Source organism: Marmota marmota, unplaced genomic scaffold (genome assembly GCF_001458135.2).
Source record: "Marmota marmota marmota unplaced genomic scaffold, marMar, whole genome shotgun sequence".
Taxonomy (NCBI): Eukaryota; Metazoa; Chordata; class Mammalia; order Rodentia; family Sciuridae; genus Marmota; species Marmota marmota.
The window spans coordinates 63,218,860-63,242,560 of NW_025999968.1; the positions used below are offsets into that span (position 1 = coordinate 63,218,860).

The window sequence follows — 23,701 nt, forward strand, 5'->3', positions numbered from 1 at the left end:
CCTCTGCATCGCCCACCCTGTGCTCCTCTGCACATCCACATCTTGTCCTCTCTGCACGTCCACCCCGTGTCCTCTGCATGTCCACCGTGTCCTCTGCATGCCCACCCCGTGTCCTCTGCATGTCCACCGTGTCCTCTGCACGCCCACCCTGTGTGCCCTTTCTAGGATTCTGTGGCCACAGCATGGAGAAGAACTTGGGCAGGTCACCGTAGCCCGTCTTCTCCTGTCTTTGTCTCCAGGGAGGCCTGAAGGGACAAAAGGGTGAGCCGGGAGCTCAGGGCCTGCCTGGCCCCATCGGTCCTCCAGGCCCTGCAGGCCCAGTGGTGCAGGGTTCCAATGCACAGTCTGTCCCTGGGGCACAGGGACCCCCGGGACCTCCAGGGCCACCAGGGAAGGATGGTGCCCCAGGAAGGGATGGTGAGCCGGTGAGTACTGTCCACCTCGTGGTCTGGCTGGAGGTGGGGCTGGTGAGAGTGGACTCAGGCCAGAGCAGTAGCACCCTGGGACCCTGGGTGCCCAGAAGCAGCCATCTGCCTGGGACGGGAGGTGGAAGGGGGTCGGGGTGTGGGAGGTAGGACCTGGGGAGAGCAGCCCCCGAGACCTGAGCTCTGGTGCAGGGTGCCTCACTGTGGTAGAGGGTGGTTCTGGGGCTGGCTTCGCAGCGTGGTCTAAGCTGAGGTGCGCTTTTGTGTTCAGACTCCGGGAGGCGCTGCAGGGTGGCCCCTTGGTTAATGGTTTCTCTTGCACGTTCCAGGGAGACCCGGGGGAAGACGGAAAGCCCGTAAGTCTGCTTTTCTTTCTGAGCCAGATGTTATCACGGTGTCAGGCCTTTAGACCCAGCCGGGGCTATCGCAGAGAAACCGTCTCCAAAGTGCAACTTCACTTTGTGAAGAAAATTCCATTCTAAGTGCTGGTGGATCCCACTTAGGTGCTGGGATGTTGGGCTGACTGCCAGGTGCCCGGAGGGAGGCGGGGCAGGCCTGGGAGTGGGGGCCTCCGGACCTGGAGTTCCTGCCTGGAGAGTGTTGAAAACAAGGAGGGCCACCTCCAAGGACAGAGGACGCAGGGCGGCAGGTGGAGGGGAACAGCTGGCCAACAGGCTATGCCGCCCAGGAGGCAGAGAGGGGGGCCCCGGCCAGCCCCAAGAAAGCAGGGGCAGGTCTTCCCGCTGGCCAGAGGAGCCACTGGGGACCACTGTGCCCCTGGAGGCAAAGCCACCTGGAGGCGAAGCCACGTGAGGCCCGAGAGGGTCTGGCTGGCATGGTCACAAGCAGTGTCCTAGCCTCCGAGTTCACAGGGTGGACACGCATGAGCATCCACGTGTGTGTGGCCAAGCCTCCGCTGTTGGGCAAGATGTGACTCCCTGGTAGGGATGCCACACGCAGTCTTGTGTGCTCAAAGGGGGTCCCTCGCAGTAGGTGTGTCACCTTCGAGTCCCCACTCTGGGGGCCCCTTGGTGACTTGGTGCCATCCTGGTTCCTGGACTCCTCTGTCCCTTGCTCTGTCCTTTGCAAGGGCTCAGGTCCCTCTGTCCCTTGCTCTGGGAGAGCAGCAGCAGGCTCAGGCTGACCCCAGCACCTTGTCTTCCAGGGTGACACTGGGCCACAGGGCTTCCCGGGGACTCCAGGAGATATGGGCCCCAAGGGCGAGAAGGTGAGTGTGCAGAGCCCCCCGTCCCAGCCTCTGGGCCATGAGCTTTGGTGTGACATGTCTGTCTGGTGTCCAGGGAGATCCTGGGATCGGGCCAAGAGGACCCCCAGGACCCCAAGGGCCTCCAGGGCCACCAGGACCCTCCCTCAGACATGACAAGCTGGTGAGTCCTCTTCCTCAAGCCTGAGAACGGCCTCCTGGTGTCTGGCCTAGGGGGACCACCTTCCTCGGGCTCACAGGGCTTGCAGGGCCACGGCCAGCTCTGAGTGGCCACGGGTGGCCCTGGACCCCTTTGTGTCTTTGGGGCCAGTACAGGGGTGTCCTGCATGTCTGCTGTGGGCAGTGGTCAGGGTAAAGCTTGACAGGGCCAGCCTGGTGCTGGGCAGGGCAGGGCCTCTCTCCTAACGACAGGCCTCTCTGGCTGTCCCCTCAGACCTTCATCGACATGGAAGGCTCTGGCTTTGGTGGTGATCTGGAGAGCCTCAGGGTAAGTGGCAGCTGCCTGCTCTCCCCCTGGGCAGGTGGAACAGTTGTGGCCCCCATGAGGCCCAGCAGGGACCCTGGGTGGGCCAGGCTGGTCAGGGATGAGGTCATCGCTGGGCCGGGCGGTGTGGGCCCTGATGGTCTGTCTCTGTGCAGGGCCCACGTGGCTTCCCCGGCCCCCCGGGCCCCCCGGGTGTCCCAGGCCTGCCTGGCGAGCCTGGCCGCTTTGGCATGAACAGCTCCCATGCTCCGGGACCTGCTGGCCTTCCTGGGGTTCCTGGGCGCGACGGATCCCCTGGGTTTCCAGGCCCCCCGGTGAGTCTGGCTGTCCGCCAGCGGGGCCCTGTCTGCTGGGAACGGGGTTGAGTGCCTCCCTGGGGCCCTCCCCTTGCCACCTGGCCTCCCCAGTCCTGGCCCCCAGCCCATTCCTCCAGGTGGGCCATGTATCTGGGCCATTCCTGGGGTCAGAGAGCCTGTGTGGGCCACCCTGTAGTCCTGGGGGTGCTGATGGGTTGGTGGACCTCTCTGGACTGGGCAGGTCTACTGAGCTCACAGTGCCTCCCGGTGGGGACGGAGAGGGGGTGAGCCTCCCAGTGGGGACGGAGAGGGGTTGAGCCTCCCGGTGGGGACGGAGAGGGGGTGAGCCTCCCGGTGCGGACGGAGAGGGGGTGAGCCTCCGGTGGGGACGGAGAAGCAAGAGCCTCATCAGGGCCCACTGGGGGCAGGTGGAGCCCCTGTGGCCTGCTGCCCGTCCGCACGGTACCCACAGAGTCATTGCTGCCAGCAGCGTGGCTCCTTGGCCACATAATTCAGTGGGCACGCAGGGCTTCTTCCACAGCACGCTTCTGCACCCGGGTGACCAGGAAAGCCAAGTGGGCCCCCTGCCAGCCGGCCTCTTGGAAGCACGTCCTGATATTCCCAACCACTGCGAGCTACCCGCCATGCCCCACGGGATCCCTCGTCACTTCTTGTCCTTGAATTTGACTGGCAACTTGAAAAGGAGAGACAGGGGCTGGGTGTGTGGCGACACGGGCAACCCCAGACACCTGGAGGCTGTGCAGGAAGGCTGCAAGTTCCAGCCCAGCCTGGCGGCCTAGTGAGGCCCCGTCTCAAAGCAAATACGAAAAGGGCTGGGTGCAGCTCCCAGGTCGCACCCCTGCCTAGCAGGTGCCGGGCCCTGGGGTCAGGCCCTGGCCCTGGGAAAGGAGAGAGACGGGGACCAGCCCTGAAGGCAGTTGTCTTAGGGCCAAGTCAGGTGCCCTGTGAGCGGAGGGACGCGCCCCAGGTCCAGGGACATGCTATGCCCTGGCCTCTTGGGAACCTGAGGTGCAGCTGACTGTGAGCCAGCCCCAGCTCTTCAGGGGGGGCACCCAGACCCTCACCGGCTCCTCTCTTGCAGGGCCCCCCCGGAGCTCCAGGAAAAGAGGGTCCACCAGGACAGACGGGCCAGAAAGGCAGTCTGGTAAGTCACCTGCCACACGTCCTGTGGACTGACCCAGCACCACCGAGGAGCCAGGGGGTGGAGGGACCCTGCACGTTTGGGACAGGCTGGGGACAGGCCGCAGCCTGGGAGGTCTCTTAGGACGGCGAGGAGAGCTCAGGCTCTCTCGGCGATGCCAGGGGCACAGCTTTTAAGGCCGACTCTCCATCTGTGGAGTTTCGTTTTGCGTCTCCGTTGGGTGGGGTCGGAGCTCCTGGGGCTGGCCGGCCTCCCGTGGCCGCGGTGGGATTTCTGTGAAGGAGGGGTAGGTGGGAGGCCTCCTGGGGACAGGAGTGAGGAAGGCCCCGACGGAGCCCGGGAGCCTAGCAACGTGCTCCTCTGGGAGGGAGCTCTCCCTGCCAAGCCCCAGGCCCCACCCAGAGCGGGCCCACGGGCCCAGGAGGCAGCATGGCCGCCCTGGTCGGAGCTGGCCTGGGACGTCTGCCTTCCCCCGGCTCCCTCGCTGGCCTGGACCTCATGGTAATGCTGTCCTTCTCCCCGCAGGGTGACACAGGCGCCCCAGGACCCAAGGTACAAACGCTGGTGCCATTCTCCATGAAGTGCCCCCAGCGGGTGCAGGGGTGCTGTGGTCAGGGAGTGTGCCCCTGCTGCTGACCACGACCCCAGCTCTGTCCATGCTGCCAGGAATCGGGCAGGGCCACGCCTCCCCTGGTGCCCCTTGCCCTCGAGTCCTGCTGTCCTAGTGAACCCTCCAGGGGGCGGGGGGCTTCAGAGGGGCCGCGAGCCGCAGGGTGGGAGCTGCCCAGGCCCAGCAGGACCCAGCGTCCCCACACGGCTTCCCAGGGGAGCACACTCCCAGCCCTGCCCGCACTCTGATCGGGCAGAAGGGGAGGCTGAGGCAGCCTCTGCTCCCCAGGCCTTCCCTGTTCCCCCTCTTGTGGTCCCAGCCTCCCTGGGACAGGCCTGAGGTCTGGGCCTGCCCTGCTGGACTCTCATCTGACTCAGCCAAGCAGCCTGCAGGGAGACCCTGGGCCACCTCCTCGTGAGCCTCTCCAGGGCAGAGGGGCAGGGACAGCACCCTGGGAAGGAGAGGTGCTGCCTGCCAGCTGGGCGGGGTCTCTCCCCCGCTGGCCACCCTCCACAGATGTCCAGGACAGTCCCCACCAAGGCACCCTCCACCCAGAAATGCCCAAGACGCCCAGGGCTGCCCTCCTCGGCTGGGCGTGGTGGGTGCCCACCCGGATCTAGGTGGAGGCAGATGAAAGCAGAGTGGAGGGGTGTGGAACCCGCCCTGGGTGGAGTGGGTGTGAGGGTGGAGCAGCGGGAGGGGCCGGGACACGCAGGAGACTCTGGGACCAGGGTTGGCCGTGACTGCAGCAGCCCAGGGCTGGGCTCAGCACCAGGCACCTGCGGGGGCAGTGGGCAGTGGGGAGGGGCTATGCAGAGTGGCCGGTTGCCACCCTAACAGGGCAATGGGTCACATTCCTGCCGGTTTCCGGCCAGCACTGGGCTCAGGGTCTCCCAACACCGTGTGCCGCTGTCCCATGTCGAGAGATGTGCTGCTGGTCCTGGTTTTCCGAGGAGGACCCTGAGGCTCAGGGAGTGACGTGGCCGTGAGCGAGCGTGCTGTGCCACGTGCATGTGCCGGGCTCTGGGGAGCAGGCCGCAGGCTCGACGTGCAGCTACAGGTCTCGGTCGGCCCTTGGTGCTTGTGCTTGAGCGGCCTGGACCCTCACAAGGACTCGCGTTGCTCCAGCGTGTTCGCCTCTGCACTCTTCATCTCTGCAGGACACGTAGCCGTCCTGGGGACCCGGTGGCCTCTGGGGTTGCTCTGAGACCCAGAGGCAGAGGGTGGTGACACTGTTCTTTGCCCTGTGCAGGGCAGCAAGGGAGACCCTGGCCCTGTTGGTGCTCCCGGGGAGAGCGGCTTCGTAGGAGCCCCTGGTCCCGCTGGACCTCCAGGACCGCCGGGCCCCCCTGGGCCACCAGGACCAGGACTTGCTGCTGGATTTGTGAGTCCTAGCTCCTAGGAGGCCAGCCTGCCACCCCACCTTCCCCTTGGGCAGCTCCAGGCTGCCCCGCTCTCTCGGCCAGCATTTGCCACACAGCCTGGGCTCTGTCCCCGGTGGCCCCCGTGAGCCCTGAGGGGCTGAGGGCTGGCCGTGCTGGTGGCTTCCCTGTACACTGAGCACAGGTGTTCATGCCCAGCGTCCAGTGATCACAGCTGTCCTCCCCAGGCCCCTGTCCCTCAGGTCCCCCAAACCCCTCAGGGGACAGCCAAGGCACAGCACGTGTGCAGACCAGGCAGATGAGCCACACTGGAGGGACTGTACGGGCCCCACCCCACCAGGGTCCCTGTCACTGCAAAGCCCCCCAAGGACAGCTGTTTCCCAGGTGGCCTGGCCCTGGGAACCACCCACTCTGCTATGGCCCAGCTCTCGTATCCCAGGCCCAAGGTGGGGTCCTCTCCTCTTTAAGAAGTGTCCCTCTTATGTCCACTCCAGGACGACATGGAGGGCTCCGGAGCACCTTTCTGGTCGACAGCCCGCGGCTCTGAGGGGCCACAGGTACTGCCCATGAGCTGGGGGCCCCTACGTGCCTGTAAAAGGCTCCCGTGGGCCAGGAGCGGCCACAGTCGGGGGGGCTGTGTTCCCAGGCACTGTCTACCCTCGGCCCCGCCCCCTGGGGACACTGTTGAGTTGCAAGTCCCAGGGCTGGGACCTGTGTCCCTCCAGAGGGAAATGCAGTGGTGGTCAGGATGGACGAGCCAGGTGGACAGGCCTAGAGGACCAGTCTTTCCTGGGAAAGGAGACGTGGAGTTCTCTCTGTGGCTCTGGTTTGGGGACGTAAGGAACAAGGGCCTGAGCGTGATCTGACTTACACAGAGGGGTCCCGAACGGCATCTCCACCTGCTCTGCGCCACCTGTGACCCGGCAGGATCAGTCAGCCAGGAGGGTCTGGGGAAGACGGGGCCCTAGTGTGGCGCCAACAGCCATGTCGTCTCTAGAGGTCACTGTCCCCCTGTTAGGAGGTCCTGCCCTGCTCTGGGCCACAAAAATGGCTCCAGAGCACCGTGGCGTCTGGCGGGACACGCCTGGGTCAGGGTCAGCTCACCACTTGCCCTGGGTGGGCGGCTCCACACCAAGTGTTTATGCGGCGGTTTCGTAAGACATGAGTCTGCTTGGTTCCGGACGGGCAGGGTGGCTTGGGCACCTGGGGCCCCGGGCTGGCCCCGGCCTGCTGCCGTCTTGGGGTGCTGCTCCCCCACAGGAAGCGAGCTTCATCTGAGGTGCTGGGGTCAGGCTCATTTTCCCATGGGAGAGAGGGCTCCGGGCAGGGCGGGCTGCACTGATGCTGTCTGCTCTGCCCCACAGGGACCACCCGGCCCGCCAGGACTCAAGGTCAGTCCCCTGCTTCCGCGCTGCCGGTCACAGCTTTGGTGACTCGGTTTCCTGATCCCGGGAGGGAAACTTGCAAAGTGGAACCAAAGCCTGATGGGAAGACAGCGCAGGGGCGCGGCCCTCTCCCCAGGCCTGCAGGGCTTCCTGGCCCAGGCACCCCGAGGGCACGGGCAGGGGCCCCTGGAGGACCCAGGGACCCAGACCCACCCCTCCCCAGGCCTGAGCTGGTTCCAGGCAGGGCCAGCGGGGGACCACACGGAAGTCCAGACCGGGGTCCTCGGCTCCCGGGCAGCAGCCCTTTCACCCGCCCCCGTCAAGCCTTCCCCAGCAGGAGCTCCGTCCAAGTCAGGGGGGTCCCCTCGGGGTCCGCTCCGGCCAGGCCCTCCTGTCCCACTGCCCCTTGGCTGGTGAAGCCTTGGGCCAGCTCAAAGGCTGAGCTTTCAGAAGGTCACTTATGCCTCTCTGGGGTCAGTGGGCTCTGCCTCCAGCCTCCAGAACCGTCTAGCCAGGTGCTGCGGGAGCAGGGGGCCACTCAGCTGCCCACTGTCCAGGGCCTCTGCTCTTGGCGGGCTGCACCTGGCACTCAGCCCCTCCTCCACGGCTTGCCCACTCCGGGAGTGCCCACCCACTCACTGAGTCACTTTGTCCATTTAGGGGGATCCTGGAGCCCGCGGGCCACCTGGGGCCAAGGTAAGCCCCTTACTCAGGGTCAGGAACTGGACCACGTGGGGGCGGCGGAGAGGGACCCCGGGAGCCTGTCCTCCCCATACCGCAGTAGATGGGGCCATTGGGCTCCCCCCGTGACAGCCAGGCCTGTGTGGAGGACACGGGTGACAGCAGGGTCAGGTCCCGCACTGCTCCTCCTCCCTGGCCTGCCCCTTTTCCTTACACTTGAACCCTTCCTTGTTTCAGAGGCGGCCCCACAGGGCGCGCAGGCCCAGCCCAGCCCCGTGTTCCCTGGGTTTACCAGCGGAGGGCCCAGACCCCCACCTGCGCCCCACGGCCATTCCTGGGAGCCACAACAGGCCTATGGCCAGGCTTCCCTCCTCCTCACCCACCCCACAGCCCCCAGTGGGTGACAGGCAGCATCACCCCGGGGTGGAGCCAGTGACCAGCAGGAACCCAAGGGTCCTCACGGTCACGGCCACTCTGGGCTTCCTCTGGGTGAGTCTCTGCAGCCCCAGGCCCGGTGGCTGACATGCTGGACCCTCTGTTCATTCCAGGGGGAAGTTGGAGCCGACGGAGCCCGCGGGTCCCCTGGCCTCCCTGGCAGAGAAGGCCCGGCAGGGCCCCCGGTGAGTGACCGTGGTGGCCCCGGGTGTGGAGGGATGAAGCCCCTGGAGGAACTACCCCAGAGGAGAGCTGGCCCACCAGCCACCTTGGGTCTCCTGGGGGCCTGGCCCTGTAGGTCCCCGTGCTCCAGGACCCAGTGTGCCTGCCTTGACCCCGGGGGCCTTGGTGGCTGTCCCTGCCCAGCCCCCTCCTGCCTGGGGACGAACCCCCTCACCAATCAGCGCCTCTGAGCACCACCACCACCTCCTCGTTTCTGCAGGGACCTAAAGGAGACAAAGGGAGCCCCGGAGAAAGAGTGAGTGTCCGGGGGCAGGGTGGGGCTCAGGGCCCACAGCGGGTGGACAGTAGGGCTGGCTTCAGGGTGCTGCCCTGGGGGTCTGCACCCACATGGCTCGAGATGGGACAAGACCCTCAATTTGGCAGGAGTGGCTCTCGGGGCTGGGGCACAGCATGTCCACACCCACGATGCCCCTCAGACCCTGTGGACCCCAGGAACCACCTCCAAAGCCAGCTGGGCTCTGGGTCCTGGCCAGGGCCGCTGTGGTCAAGGGCTGGACTTGTGGCTTTTTCTTCCAGGGTGACCCAGGAAAGGATGGAGTGGGACAACCAGGCCTGCCTGGGCCCCCAGGACCCCCGGGGCCTGTGGTCTACGTGTCTGATCAGGACGTAAGGACGCTGTGTGGGTGGGTGTGCCTGGGTCAGCTCTCCCCCTCAGGACAGAAGAGCCCTGAGGTGGGAGGGGGGGCTGGGGGAGACAGACGTGTGGTCAGCAGCTCAGATTCCTGCTGTCCCTGGAAGGAGCTGCCCTATGCAGAGTTAGAGCAGTGATGGGGGTGACCACCAGGGCTCAGGTCACATTCCAGCACCGACAGCTGTGTGACCCTAGACACTTACTTAACCTCTCTGTGCACAGCGTCATTTTCAAAATGAGGAACACTGTAGTCCTGGGGCACAGGTTGGATTAAGTCTGAGAATGGTCAGAATTGCGCCTGGCCTGGGCCCATCTGAGTACCAGGAGTGGACAGAAGGGCAGATGGGACAAGCACAGCAGTCTGAGAGGAGGGAGGGACGGCTCAGGGCAGACCTGTAGGCCGGGGCTAGGGACCCTGGCCAGGGCAGTGCACGCAGGCACACCTGCCCAGTCACTGGAGAACCCTGTGGGTGGGGCCTGGAATGAGGGTGAGTATCCGGGAGGGGTCAGCGGGAGCCTGCAGCAGAGCTGGAGAGGCGGGCTGAGCAAGAGGCTTGTGGCCTGGGAGCCCGTGGCCTGGGGCCGAGCAGTGGCGTCCACCACGTCCCTCTGCCCCGGATGTCCCTGGGAAGGGCCAGGCCAGGGACCCTCGGGATGGCTGCCGGGAGCAGCACCTCCCTCTGCACTCCTGGAAGGGTCCTGCTCCCCTCCCGGCGGAGAGCGCTGGGGCCGGGTCCACTCTGAACTTGTTCTCCCTGTTTCTCTGCCTTCTGCTGGCTGTGGACAGGGAGCAGTGGCCAGTGCACCGGGGCCTGAGGTATGTGCTTTTGTCGCTGAGCAGCTGCTCGGTCAGTCGCGGGGTGTCCTGAGGGCGTGGCCACCCTTGGCTGACGCTGTCCTTCTCTCTACAGGGCAGGCCGGGCTTCGCAGGCTTTCCTGTAAGTGGCCCCGCTCCCGAGCTGGCTGGGTCTAGGGGTTCTCCCGTAGGGCAGAGCAGAGGGGAGCTGCGCGGGCCTCGCGAGGCCCAAGGGGTGGGCGGAGTCACTGGACTGGAGGACAGTAGCAGGACTGAGCACCTCTCTGCCCCTGGCCAGTCAGGACCTCGCGATGCTGGTGCCAGACCAGGAGCAGCCGCAGGGCAGGATGTGGGGGTCCTGGGAGCTTGGTGGACACTGGTTCCAGGGATGCTCATTTCCGCTTGGTCTTCCCTCCAGGGACCTGCTGGACCAAAGGGCGACCCGGGCTCCAGAGGCGAGCAGGGCTTCCCAGGACCCAAGGTAAGGGCTGGGGTGCCATCTGCTCAGCTGCTGCCATCAGCCAGGGGCCAGCATGATTGGCACCCAAGCTTCAGCCAGAGCCAAGGTGTGCTTCTGGTGGACAGCCTTCCTTGACCCAATGGACAGTCTCCATCTGCCCAAGTGGCCACTCTGGGGTAGACAGAGCCCTAGTACAATGGGGCTGTGTTGCCCCTAGTGACCTCTGAGCAAGCGTGTGGCCAGCTGCAGCTTGGGCTGTGTCCGTGTCCATCCCTGTTCCTGGGTGTTCTCTGCGAGGCCTGGGGACACCATGCCGCCCTGCCTGCCGGGAGCCCTGACCTGTGACTCTGCTGTTCCAGGGGGAGAAGGGAGAGCCTGGCGGTGTCTTGGGCCCTGACGGCAGAACCCTGGGCCCTGCCCAGAAAGGAGCCAAGGTGAGGGCAGCGCCCCCTGCAGGCCACCAAGGAGACATGGGGGGGCTGGTCCTCAGGGAGAGTGGTCCTGGCACACGGGCCTCTCCTGCCGCCTGGCCCTCATTGCACTCCCAGGTCCACCTCTCAGCCACGTGGGGCGTGCCCTTGCACTCCTGTGCCTGCTGGCCAGTGCTCGTTGTCCCTCTGACCCTGTTGGCTGGGCCTGCCTGCAGGGAGGTGGGGTCTCAGGGCCCAGCTCAGCTGCTGACTCCTCCACTGGCCTGAGCCAGGGCGGTCAGGACAGCGTTGAGGGGCCTGTGCCCTGGGCCCACCCCAGCACAGCCCACAGCAGGCCCTGAAGAGCGGCTGACTGGCCACCTGTGCGGGGAGCCCAGAGCCCCTTGACTGTTGGGATGGACCAAGAATGTTGGATCCGCAGGCCCAGAAAGACTGTGTCCTTGGCTTTACCTCTGCGTAGGGCCTGAGATGACCTGGCCAGGCCTGGCACAGATAGGCCTCGAGCCTCAAAACCCAGGGCATGCCCTGCCTGTGCAGCTGCCCAGGTGCAGACCCTGTCCAGAAGCCCTGCTGGGTCTCCCGACCTCCCTGGTGTGGCTGGCAGCCCAGGTGCCACCCAGCTTGTAGCTGTGGCTCCGGAACCCCAGGCGGGGAGCACTGCACCACCTGACAGTGCCTCTGTTTTCTGTCCAGGGAGAGCCGGGCTTCCGAGGACCCCCGGTGAGTAGGACCCTCGTCCTGAGCCACTGTGCTGTGGTCGGAAATGACCTCGTCACCTTGCCTGGCTGCTGGGCACGTGGCCCCAGTACCTAGATCTCAACCGCAACTTGAAACTCAAGGGGCTGTTGGGCGGGACACAGTGGGCGGCTCACAATGGTGCCCAGCGTTTTGGCCCTTGGCTGGCCCTTCCCTTGGCCTCAGAGCCCCCCGCTCAGGAGGTCCTGCAGCCTCAGTGCACATCCTCTCTGCAGGGTCCGTATGGGCGGCCTGGGTACAAGGGTGAGATCGGCCTTCCTGGACGACCGGTAAGCACCTGGGTGTCTGGCCGGGCCTCTGCCCCAGTGGGCAGCAGGCCCAGCCGGACAGGTGCAGAGAGCCCTGACCCACCGCAGGACTGGCTTGGGGAAGTGTGGGCAGCTGACCTCCTGGGCACAGCCCATATCCTAAAGTGGCCAAAGGATATCCTGGGCCTTGTCCAGGGAGAGCTCAGGCCAGAGGACACCTGGGTATTAGAGGGTCATGGTCTGGTCCTGCTGGGTCAGCCGCCTTCCACCCCACCCCCTGGGTGCTAGGGCAAGAAGAAGGGGGAGGGCCAGCGCAGGGCGGGAAGGAGCGGCCCAGTGGGTGTGGGCGGCTGAGCTGTGGCCCAGCAGCCTGGCCGGCGGGGGTCTGCAGCTGTCCCCCACAGTGCCCAACAGCCCACCACTGTGCTCTGGCCCAGGGTCGCCCTGGGGTGAATGGGCTGAAGGGAGAGAAGGGGGAACCTGGAGACGCCAGCCTCGGACTTGGAATGAGGGTGAGTGCCCTGTGACGGGTGGACAGGGATGGCCAGGACAGCCAGGGACAAAGAGTGGCCTGGCCAGGTCTGGGGTCCCCAGTTCACCTGTCAGAAGCTTCTCAGAGCTGCTGGCAGGGTGACCACAGAGTGCTGGTCTTCTGACACACGTGCACAAAAACACACATGCAGACACGCACATGTCATGCACACACATGCACACTCCCATGCCATCCCTATGTGTATGTGTGCTCATACGTGCACACCTGTGTGCTCACACTCACGCTCCTGTGTGCGCTCAAACGCACCATTCACACATGCACATGCACTCACATGCACACTCACACACATGCGCACACACACATGCACACACGGGCCACTTGTGCACCTGCACGTGTGCAGCGTGTCAGAGTTGCACATGACCCACGCCCACCGGGAACAGCAAAGCCACGGGTTCTCTCAGGAGGCCCACGCGTGGAGGTCTCCTGGGAGTCTGGCCACCCCAATTGTCTCCCCCGGCCTGTGTCTTGCCTCTTCCCTCCCTGGCCACATCACACAGCTGCTCAGGAGCCACAGGGTTGGGCTGGCAGGTGGGCCATGGCAGGCCTGGGGCTGGCCCTGCACATGGCCCCCTCTCGGAGGGAGCAGGGCTCCCAAGTGGAGCCTCCCGTGCTGCAGGCTGAGCCCCCTCAGGTAAGGAGTGAGACCCCGGTTTGATTGACACACACACCTCCCAGTCACCCCATGACCAGAGCTCTCTGTCACTCCACAGGGCATGCCCGGCCCCCCAGGGCCTCCTGGGCCCCCAGGCCCTCCGGGGGTGCCCCTCTACGACAGCAACGTGAGTCTCCAGGGCCCCACGGCGCTGAGTCCCTGCGCCTCCTGCTCTCATGCGGAGGAGCCGCCACCTCCTCTCCCTGTCACTGGTTCCAGTCCTGTCCCCAGGGCCTCTGGGGTGGGCTAGGCTGGGGGCTGCATCTGGGGCTGTGGATGAGGAGGCGTGTCCCCCAGGAAGAGCGAAGGCCCAGTAGGGCAGTGACCCCTACAGGCAGTGCGATGCGGCCAGGGCTCCTGACTCCACGCACCTGTCCCAGGGCTCCCCTGATGTGGCCTGTCAGAGGGGCTTGGGGCTTCTGGGTTTGGGGACCCCAGGTGGCTGGTGGCCTTGGTTTCCAGAGCATTGTCCCTCAGAGACCACTTTACCCTGTTCTTTGCAGGCATTTGTGGAGTCTGGCCACCCTGGGCCTCGGGGACTGCAAGGTGAGAGTTCCAATGGGGCTGGGGGACAACAGCCTTCCACAGGGATGTGGAGGACATTGTGCTCCGGACTGCATGCTGCTGAGCACCCACTGGCTGACCAGACCTCCCCAGGTCTCATCCCAATCCTCAGGGCCCTCCCAGCAGGGCTCCCAGGACCTGCCATGGTGGGGCTACACTCGGGGGTCCACCCATGTGCTGTCCTTGGTGTGGGTATCAGCACAGCCTGCAGGATGGGCCTGGAGAGGTGGTGTGGTCCTCCATGGCCTGCAGGGTGGGCCTGGAGAGGTGGTGTGGTCCCCAAGGCCTGCAGGGTGGTCCTGGAGAGGTGGTGTGGTCCCCCATGGCCTGCAGGGTGGTCCTGGAGAGGTGGTGTGGTCCCCCTGGCCTGCAGGGTGGTCCCGGAGAGGTGGTGTGGTCCCCAAGTCCTGCAGGGTGGTCCTGGAGAGGTGGTGTGGTCCCCAAGGCCTGCAGGGTGGGCCTAGAGAGGTGGTGTGGTCCCCCATGGCCTGCAGGGTGGTCCTGGGGAGGTGGTGTGGTCCTCCTGGCCTGCAGGGTGGGGCCTGTCACCTCTGCTCCCCACGAGCGCCTGTCTGACTGTCCCCATCCGTTGCCACCCCTTTCTGGTCTAGGACCTCTCTTTTTACACAGTGCCTAGAGGTCGGGGCCCACATGGGTAGAGGGGCCCTCAGGTTTCCTTGATGGCACTAGGTCTCTGTTCCCCCAGGGCTGCCAGGACCTTCTGGACCAAAGGGTGACAAAGGAGAAGTGGGGCCACCTGGACCTCCAGGTGAGCGTTCTCTGTGGGCCCCAGGCCCAGGGTGTGTGGGCAGCCTCCTGGGGTGGGCCCTGGGCCCTCTGCAGGGCAGTCGCCGTCTGACCCTGCTCTAGTGGGAGGAAGCCCCTTCTCAGGCCATGGATCTGGGGACACCTGGTCAGCCACACAGCTAGGACCTGGGAGGGACAGGGTTCCAGCAAGAGTTCCCCACCATCCCACCACTGTGGAGCAGACAGCTGCCCACCTGCAGCCCAAGGCTAGATCCAAGATGCCCGCCCTCCCACAGTTGGTTCCACAGAGTGTGCGTGGCCAGGGTAAGCACAGAGGCCCTTCTGTCCAGGGGCTGCACTGGGCCAGCTCTGAATGAGGTCATCCAGGTGGGTCCCGGCACTCCGTCTTCCCCGAGGAGAGTGAGGGTTCCCTGCTGGATCCCTGGCTGGTGCCCGCCCTGACCAACCGGGCAGGCTGGGTGGAGGGTACAGCAACTACATGATTGCTGGGAGCCAGCCCATGGACGCCAGAGCAGGGGCCGGAGGGACTAGTCGGCCTGTCCCCCGCTGGGGCCACCTCTGAGCTGGGAAGCAGCCCATGCAGGTGGATGGTCCCCAAGGCCTGCCAGGAGCAACAGCGTCTCTCGGAGAAGGTGGTGGGAGCTTGGACCCTCCAGCGTCTGCACACCACACCTGGGGTCTGAGCAGGAACAGGCAGGCGAGGCAGGATGTGACTCTGACCACATCCAACAGTGACCGAAGGACAGAGGTGTTGCACACAGGGGAGGTTGATTCTGGGCACTGGTAACTGTGCTGAGGCAGCTGAGGCCACCGAGGAAAGAGCACAAACAGGAAGAGGCCCGCAGAGCACCCAGCCGGTGCAGAGGATGGGGTCAGTCCAGGGTGCCTATCACTGGTCAGCCAGAGAAGCTACGGTGAAGGCAGATGGCCCAGAGTCTCCCAAACCTGAGGCGAGATGTGGCGCCCTCTGCACCCGCACAGGATGGGCAGGACCACTGAGTGAAGCCAAGTGGCCACGCCAGGGAGCTGCGTGGACCCCAGCTGGCCAGGTCCAGCCACCTGCCCACAGAGGCAACACGTCAGCCAAGTGAATGGTGAGGCGTTGAGCCTGGAGAAGAAGCCAGATTGGTCCTCCCTGCCCCCCAGAGGCCGTCACCACAGTCACAGGAGCCCTACTCCCAGGGCCACGCTCTGCTCTGCAGAAGGACCCCAGCCCGGCAGGAGCCACTGCTGACAGCTGGCGGAGCCCAGGGCCCAGGAGGGGGATGGGGCTTCTCGCAGCAGGTCTGCCCACAGACGCCAGCAGGCCACCCAGCCACGGGGTGTAAGGGCGATTTAGGAAAAGCAACGACGAGTCTGAAGCATTTAAAATTGAGATTTTGAAAAGAAACCATGAGCAAGAATATTTAAAAATCAATTAATTAGGAGTGAATTTAATGAAGCCTGCACCCATTTTCTGTAGAGGACACAGGACAAATGAAGGTGGAGGGGTGTGACCCCTCCACGAGAGGGTCATCCAGGGCTCTCCAACCCGTCTCTCCTCCCCTCTGCAGGCCAGTTCCCCGTGGACTTCCTCAGCCTGGCAGCTGACATGAAGGTGTGTGACTGTGCTGGCCACATCGGGAGGGTGGGTCCCTGTCCCTGGCTTGTGCCGAGGCAGGTCCCCAAGTCCTCAGTGCTGAGTGTCAGTCTGAGACGAGGCTGCTTCTGTGCTGCTCAGACAAGCCACCACCTGTGTTCACTCCCCTGAGGGGCGTGGGCCCCAGAGGGTACCCTGCCACTCTGGAATGGGGGAGGCCTCCCCTGTGGCTCGTGGGGTCAGTGTCCCCACTGCCCGCCCCACCCAGCAGCAGGGGTCTCAGAGCAGCCTTTCCCTCTGCAGGGAGAGAAGGGGGACCTGGGGGACACTGGACAGAAAGGAGAGAAGGGGGAGCCAGGGGCCAGCGGCGGATTCTTCAGCTCCAGTGTGCCTGGACCCCCAGGTCCCCCCGGCCCACCAGGCTACCCTGGGATTCCGGTAAGACGGGGCCGCAGGCTGGCTGAACTCTGCCCACCCAGGCCTGCTGATGCCCACCCAGGCTGAGGCAGCGCCTGTGAGCTCAGGGCCCAAGCCACCCACGTCTTTGTCTGCGACCAGGGTGTGGCAGTCCCGTTGGGGACCTAGTGCAGCTCCCAGGGTGGGCACAGGGGCTCAGACACCTTACAGTTATCTCATGGCTGCGTCCTGCCACTGCCCCGAGAATCCCAGGGAGCATGGGCCCGCTTCTGCCTGGATTGCCGAGGGGCCTTGGGGGGCAGGGAGGTGACTGTGGCTCAGAGGCCATTCCCGCTGTAGGGACCCCTGGCTGCCTCTGCAGGGCATGACACAGCGTGTTTTGGTTTTCTCCCAGGGTCCAAAGGGAGAGAGCATCCAGGGCCAGCCGGGCCCACCCGGACCTCAGGGACCTCCTGGCATTGGCTATGAGGGGCGCCAGGGCCCTCCTGGGCCCCCAGGCCCCCCTGGCCCCCCGGGGCCCCCGTCATTCCCTGGTCCTCACAGGCAGAGTAAGTCGGGGGAGGTGGGCCTGGGCAGGGTCCTGTCTCGGGCTCCCCCCAGAGCCACCTGCGTGGCTGCGTGGGGCCACCTTGGCTTCTTTCTTGTAGCTGTCAGTGTCCCTGGCCCCCCAGGCCCACCTGGCCCCCCGGGGCCCCCTGGAACCATAGGCACCTCTTCAGGGGTAAGCTTCCAGGCAGGTGGGGGTGGAGTCTGGGACGCTCGGGGAGGGGTGGCCTGCCCTGGGGGCAGAGGCCGTGGCAGAGGGACTGGTGTGGGCTAGGCCCCACATCGGTCACTCACCTAGGGCCTCCCATGGGTGGCCACAAAGAAGAGTCCTGGCTGCTCTCAGCCAGCTCCCCCAGGGAACCCCCAGAAGTCCACACAGCCCAAGCCACACCCAGGTTAGGCCCTGCTCCCCTCCCCGTCCCCCCGGGGCCCCAGCAGTGGCCTCTGGGCAGCAGGAACCCATGCAGGCTTGGGTCCCGCAGGTGAGGATCTGGGCCACCTACCAGACCATGCTGGACAGGGCACGAGAGCTGCCCGAGGGCTGGCTCGTCTTTGTGGCTGAGAGGGAGGAACTCTATGTACGGGTCCGAAACGGGTTCCGGAAAGTTCTGGTGAGTTCTCTGGGCAGCACTCTCCCTGTACACAGAGGGCCCGCCAGGCGTAACCTGGGGAGATTCGAGGCATGGGGCTTGAGGCAGGCGAGGAGCCCACGCCCACCCAGCAATGGCCGGGCCCTCAACAGCACCCACAGCAGGGCCAGGTGTCCCCAAGCAAGGCTCCTGCCACTTGTCACTTTTCAAAAACTCATCAAACTACTTTTGAGCATTTTGGGTAAAGGGAAACGACGTTATGTGTGTCACGTATGCTAGTGCTGGGCACCTGGAGCTCACGTGGGCATCTGTGACGGCAAGCCCCACACCGTCTTGAGGCAAGGCATCAGTCAGGAGAGGCGTCGGGCCCTCGAGAGCCACACGCCCTGGCTCGGCCCTGCTGGACAGGGCTCGGCTTTGTGTCCACATGGTGTGCTCTGAACCCCGCTGTGGGGGAATCCTCGGACACATCTTGGCTGCCCAGCACCTGTGACACATCGGGGATCACACACCCAGCCTTGGCCCACAAGACGAGGCCAGCCCTCGCTCCTGCTCCCCAGGACCAGGATGGGCCCAGCCGGCACTCCTGGGGCTGTAGGGGTGCGTCTTACCTGTGTAGCAAACGTGAGGACCGGGCAGCCAGCCTGTGCCCTCAGTAGCCCACCTCATCCCTGGGAGTCTCTGTCCACCTGAGCTGAACTTCTGGGTGTCCGGGTTTCCATTGCCTGTCCCCCGGCCTAGCCAGACCCCGTGGTGCCCCCCCCCCCAGGGCCCCTGCTGGCCAGGGACAAGCTGTGCGCTTTATCAGCAGACACGGACCGGGTGCCCACAAGTGCCTGGTTCTGGGAAGCACCCTGGGTGGCCTCTGCCCTGGTGGGAGGGCTCATTTGGGGGAGGGATGAGCAGATGGGGTAGGCTGTGGCCGTGTCAGAGTGACCCTGCTGTTGCCTTGCAGCTGGAGGCCCGGATCCCTCTGCCATCCAGCACGGTAAGGGGATGCTCTCTCTGCACAACTCTGGGGGCTCAGCAGGGGACTCCGGGCCTGCACTGACATGTTTCTGGAATCACACACTTGGTGTTTGGAATCCTGGAGCCAAATGTGTGCTATCAGGGTGTCCTTGCTGGGGAGAGGATGAAGACCCACAGGGACACTGCCACTGGCTTCAGTTGTGTCTGCACCTCATTGCCCTCCTCAGCCTTGAAGTCCCTGGGCCACCGTCCTCCTCTGTATCTTTCCTCACCTGCAGTGCTAGGCATGCCCCAGGGTGAATGGGTGTGGGTGGCTGAACAGAAGACTAGGTGGGTTGGTGGGCAGATGTACAGGTGGGTTGGTGGATGGATGGACATACAGATGGATAGACAGGTGAGCTGGTGATGGCTTGGTGGATGAATGGATAGGTGGATGGATGGATGGACAGGTGGGTTGGTGGGTGAGTGGATGGATGGATGGACATACAGATAGATGGACGGGGGGTTGGTGGATGGATGGGTGGACAGGAGGATTGGTAGATGGATGGACGGATAGATGGATGAATGGACATACAGATGGATGGACGGTGGGTTGGTGGATGAATGGACAGGTGGATAGGTGGATAGATGGATGGACAGGTGGGTTGGTGGGTGGGTGGATGGACAGGTGGTTGGTGGATGCATGGGTGAATAGATGGATGGACATACAGATAGATGGACAGGTGGGTTGGTAGATGGATGGACAGGAGGATTGGTAGATGGATGGACGGATAGAAGGATGAATGGATGGACAGACAGGTAGGTTGGTGGGTGGATGGATGGATATACAGATGAATGGACAGGTGGATAGGTAAATGGATGAATGGACAGGTAGCTAGGTGGATGGATGAGTGGGTAGGTGGATAGAGAAATGTACAGGTGGGTGGTGGATGGGTGGACCATTGGTACCTGGATGGTAGGCAGCTGGGTGGGTGGACAAGGGGTGGCTCGGGAACGAGGCCGTATGCTATGCAGTGCGTCAGGCTGAGCAGAGAGCAAGTCCAATGACTCAAGTATCCAGAGCTGGCTGGGCTCCCACCCCTCCTGCCCCTATACCCAGGGTCCCCCAGGGTCTGGGTGGAGCTCCCTGCCTGTCATCTTGAAGCCACACCCCCTCCAAGTGCACAAAAGGACATGCAGGGGGAGGAGGGTCCTGGTGTGTGGGAGCCCACTGCACAGACCTGCACCTGGACCTGCAGGACAATGAAGTGGCTGTCCGCCAGCCCCCAGTGGTGCAGCTGCACGAGGGCAATTCATATCCCCGGAGGGAGCACTCCTACTCCACCGTGCGCCCCTGGAGAGCAGACGACACCCTGGCCAGCCCCCAGCGCCTCCCCGATCCCCAGCCCTACCCTGGAGCTCCGCACCACCACGGCTCCTATGTGCATCTCCGGCCAGCCCGCCCCACAGCCTCACCTGCCCACACCCATCAGGACTTCCAGCCGGTGGTGAGTGACCCCAAAGTGGGTACTTGTCCACCTGGCCCCTTAGTCCTCAGGGCAGTGTAAAGGGGGTTGGCAGCCACAGCTGCATTGCAGGTGGGCTTCTGACTAGGCAGTGCCACACAAGGTGGCCACTGTCCAGCCTGAGGCTCTTCCTCTCATGGCCAAGTGGCTGTCAGTCCCCTTGAGGTCCTAGAGGCTCCAGGTGGCAGAGGAGCTCACACAGCCAGGTTGGCCCACTGCTCTGGACCTGTCAAGCAGAGCTCATGGGGAAGGACATCAGGGTCCATGTGGGGGTGTTTCCTGGGACCACAGCACCTGCCTCTGCAGCCCTGGCTGGTGGTCTGGCTGTCCTCTGGCACCCATCAGAAGGCACTTGGGGCTCAGCCTTCCGTGCCTGTCCATGTGGTACTGTAGGTGTGCAGGGGTTCAGTGCTGTCCCCAGGGCCTCTGAGGTCACCTGGGATGCAGTGTCAGCGTCTCCCTGCAGCTCCACCTGGTCGCGCTCAACAGCCCACTCTCGGGCGGCATGCGCGGCATCCGAGGGGCCGACTTCCAGTGCTTCCAGCAGGCCCGAGCTGTGGGGCTGGCTGGCACCTTCCGTGCCTTCTTGTCCTCGCGGCTGCAGGACCTCTACAGCATCGTGCGCCGTGCTGACCGTGGGACCGTTCCCATCGTCAACCTCAAGGTGAGCGGAACATGTCCTGTGGGGCCCTGGACTCGCAAGGGTGTCCCCAGATGGACCCAGGCCTGGGCTGGGGCTTGCTCTGAGGGTCCTTCCCCGGCAGAGGCTTCCTCCAAGGGGCCTGGAGGCTGACTCCCGGGCAGGCACGGTGGGTGCGGGAGGGCAACCCGATGTTTCCAGGAAGCCTTGGGCCTGCTCACAAGTGACAGGTCCTCACACACCCGCCAGGTTGGGAAATGCCCTAATACATCTGTGCCACCCAGCCCAGCAGCCCTGCCACGGTACCCCTCACGTGGCTTCCTTCCATGGCTCTGGAGTCTCTCAGGACCACTGACGGTGGATGTGCAGACCCCAGGCCCAAGACTGGGGAGGGTGGCTGGGAGCAGGAGGCCAGCATGAGGAACAGAGACCCCTCGGCCTTAGTCTAGGATCCCAGTGTGTGGCTAAAGGGTGGTGAGGGTCTCATTGGGCCTTTGGGGTCTGCTGAGGCACCTGGATGGGGCTGGGCTCTCTGGTGCTTGACACTCTGGCTGGGCATGACCAGAGATTGATTCCTCAATGTTGGCCCCTGCCAACTTCCCTCTGCAGGATGAAGTACTGGCTCCCAGCTGGGAGGCCCTGTTTTCCGGCTCCGGGGGCCAGCTGAAGCCCGGGGCCCGCATCTTCTCTTTCGACGGCAGGGACGTCCTGAGGCACCCTGCCTGGTAGGTCCCCTGTGCACGGGATGGCAGCATGGGGAGAGCCCTAGAGGAGAGATGTGTACACCTGGCCCCCAACACGGAGCCCAGCCTCTGGCCTGCCCTACCCTGCCCCATGCATGATCACGAGACCCAGAGGAGCAGGAGAGATCCCTGCTTCAGTGCCCCCTGTCCACGGTGGACAGCTCCACACTCACCGTCTGTGACTTGGCCAGTCTGTGCCCCCAATGTAAACACCACAGGGAACTAATGATCCTGAGAATCACTGCCCAAGGCAAAGTCCCAGGTCAGCTGTGTGTGCTTGTATACTGACGGAAATGACCACTGTCCCCCAAATGGCTTCACACCTAGCACCCCTCTACCTGCCGCTATAACAGCATGTTCCGCCAGTGCTCCTGCCTTTGAAAGGGTGGTTAGGGTGTCTTCTGGGCCAGTGTGTTCCTGGAGGTGCCCAGATCCTGGCCATCCGCTCTGAGAAGCACCCAGCCTGAGAGCCACAGGTAGGACTGTGGAACAGGACGCCCTGTAGGTGGAGGTGCTCCTAGCCAGGCAGCACCTGGCTCCCTTTGTCAGTGAGATTACCGGGAGCCAGGTCCACCCAGCTGGGCAAGACTGGCCCTGAGGTTGCCTGGTCCAGACTCTGCCCCAACACCTACCCCTTCTGCAGCTGGTGGACCCAGGAAGTGGAGCTAAGGAAAGCATGGACCTCGCAGCCTCCCTCTGCCCAGGGCCAGCTAGCTGCTGGCCTTCACCTTTCCTCCGCCGGGGGCAGGGGTCTCTGCTTGCCGAGGGGTGGGTGTGGGTGTGACTGACAGCCAGGTGCATCTTGCAGGCCCCAGAAGAGTGTATGGCATGGCTCAGACCCCAGTGGGCGCAGGCTGACGGAGAGCTACTGTGAGGCGTGGCGGACAGAGGCTGCCGGAGCCATGGGCCAGGCATCCCCGCTGCTGGCGGGCAGACTGCTGGAACAGGAAGCCACAAGCTGCCGCAACGCCTATGTGGTCCTCTGCATCGAGAACAGTTTCATGACCTCCTCCTCCTAATAGGGTCTCTGCTGGCTCGGACGTGCATGGAGCCGGGCTCTCAGGACAGGCACAGGGCAGGGAGCACCTAGCCAACCCCCAGGACCTGGCTGGGACATTTCTACACAGTCCACATTTCATGTAATCCTCCAGAAATAAAAGGAAGCCAAAGAGAGTAGTTTTCTAAAAGTTTACAACAGAAAGCCCGATGCCAAGGCTTCCCGCCACTCCCCTGATGGCCTATGCTGGCCAGTCTGTCAGGGCCCAAATCAGACCTCAGCTGGATTTCAGCAAGAGGCTGACGCAGGACTTCCAGCCCAGAGACCTGTGCTTACCCCACCTGCAGGCTCCTGAGCTCCCGGGCACTGGGAAGGGCCCCCTGCCACTCTCCTGCCTCCACCTTGGCTGTGCACAGGACCCAGTCCCACTGGCAGACCAGCAAGATGTCGGGTGCTGACACCTGGTCTGCAGGGTACCTGGGGCCCCCCCCTCCCACTCAGGCTGTGCCAGAGGCAGACAGGCATGGGATTGCTCAGGTGGTGAACAGGACAGCCAGGCACCGGGCAAGGGCCACCTCTCCTCGGCTTCCTGCACTCTACAGCAACCACAGTGCCCCCACTGGAGCAGAGTCCAAGCTCAGGGCCCACGGCCACCCCAGGTCGGGCCATGTTCCTCAACACTGTGCAGGGCCAGGAGTGTGGCCGGACTTGGTGTGTCTGCGGCTTTCCCCAGAACCGGCCGACGTGGGGTCCTTCAGGCCTCTCCCTGGCTGGCCTCCCAGGTGACCCAAGACCACAGCAGATCTGATTGGAACTTGACCCCAGCCAAGTCGGAGCATGAGTTCTGTGGGGCTCACAAGTCAGGCCGCGGCTGTCCCAGTGCTCCGCTATGCTGGGAAGTCCAGAAGTCTGGCAGTGTGCGCTCAGGGCCACGCTGGGCTGCCCACAGCCACAGTGCCAACACACCCCGACCTCGGGATCTGCTGTCTGAGGACTGGGAGAAAACTGGGGGGCTGGTTCTGCCCCTGTGTGTTTCGAAGCCATTTCAAATAGGCACCAAATAAAATGCCCTTCCCCGGAGACCATGTTTGTGAGCAGTTTCCCCACGTAAGAAGAGCAGGGCCCTGCAGAGTGAGCCCTCTGTCCCTGGGTGTCCCCCTGCTGGCACACACAGCGTGCTTGGGTGTCAGAGCACGTGAATAGGCATCTGCTGTGCAGATGTGCACAGACGCATGACACACACTGCGGGCACCCTTTTCTGGTGGGGCCCCCTGGCAGCCAGCAGTGCCCAGGCTGACCTCAAAACCATGCCTCAGGTCTGTGTGAACTCAAGTGCTGGGTCCTGGCAGGACCTGACCCCAGGGACAGTGTTTCTGTCCCTCCCCTGGCAGCCAGCAGGGCGCCCAGGAGCGGCAGAGAAACTCGAGTGCTCACAGCCTGTGTGGCCAAGTGCAGCGGCCAGCTACAGGCCAGGGCTCCTTTGTGGGTGCCCACGGAGCCTGCATTGCTGCAGTGGCCCAGCACAGGG

The 23,701-nt window shown here is 64.3% G+C and overlaps 1 protein-coding gene across 1 annotated transcript in view; it reads left to right on the forward strand.

The window, feature by feature from the left end:
* Window positions 1-23,253, forward strand: part of Col18a1 (collagen type XVIII alpha 1 chain) — a 47,365-nt gene extending 24,112 nt beyond the window's left edge. Inside the window, 35 exon segments of the mRNA XM_048803954.1 lie at window positions 240-425; window positions 755-781; window positions 1,591-1,653; window positions 1,727-1,813; window positions 2,084-2,137; window positions 2,290-2,448; window positions 3,533-3,595; window positions 4,118-4,144; window positions 5,455-5,586; window positions 6,079-6,141; window positions 6,949-6,975; window positions 7,630-7,665; window positions 8,199-8,270; window positions 8,528-8,563; window positions 8,845-8,934; window positions 9,747-9,776; window positions 9,871-9,897; window positions 10,174-10,236; window positions 10,575-10,649; window positions 11,340-11,366; window positions 11,618-11,671; window positions 12,088-12,162; window positions 12,914-12,982; window positions 13,359-13,401; window positions 14,126-14,188; window positions 15,741-15,784; window positions 16,070-16,204; window positions 16,578-16,731; window positions 16,831-16,904; window positions 17,197-17,340; window positions 18,275-18,307; window positions 19,527-19,775; window positions 20,260-20,457; window positions 21,043-21,158; window positions 21,985-23,253. Coding sequence (XP_048659911.1) covers window positions 240-425; window positions 755-781; window positions 1,591-1,653; window positions 1,727-1,813; window positions 2,084-2,137; window positions 2,290-2,448; window positions 3,533-3,595; window positions 4,118-4,144; window positions 5,455-5,586; window positions 6,079-6,141; window positions 6,949-6,975; window positions 7,630-7,665; window positions 8,199-8,270; window positions 8,528-8,563; window positions 8,845-8,934; window positions 9,747-9,776; window positions 9,871-9,897; window positions 10,174-10,236; window positions 10,575-10,649; window positions 11,340-11,366; window positions 11,618-11,671; window positions 12,088-12,162; window positions 12,914-12,982; window positions 13,359-13,401; window positions 14,126-14,188; window positions 15,741-15,784; window positions 16,070-16,204; window positions 16,578-16,731; window positions 16,831-16,904; window positions 17,197-17,340; window positions 18,275-18,307; window positions 19,527-19,775; window positions 20,260-20,457; window positions 21,043-21,158; window positions 21,985-22,195 — 3,006 coding nt within the window. The 3' untranslated portion in view covers window positions 22,196-23,253.
* The last annotated feature ends 448 nt before the right edge of the window (window positions 23,254-23,701 follow it).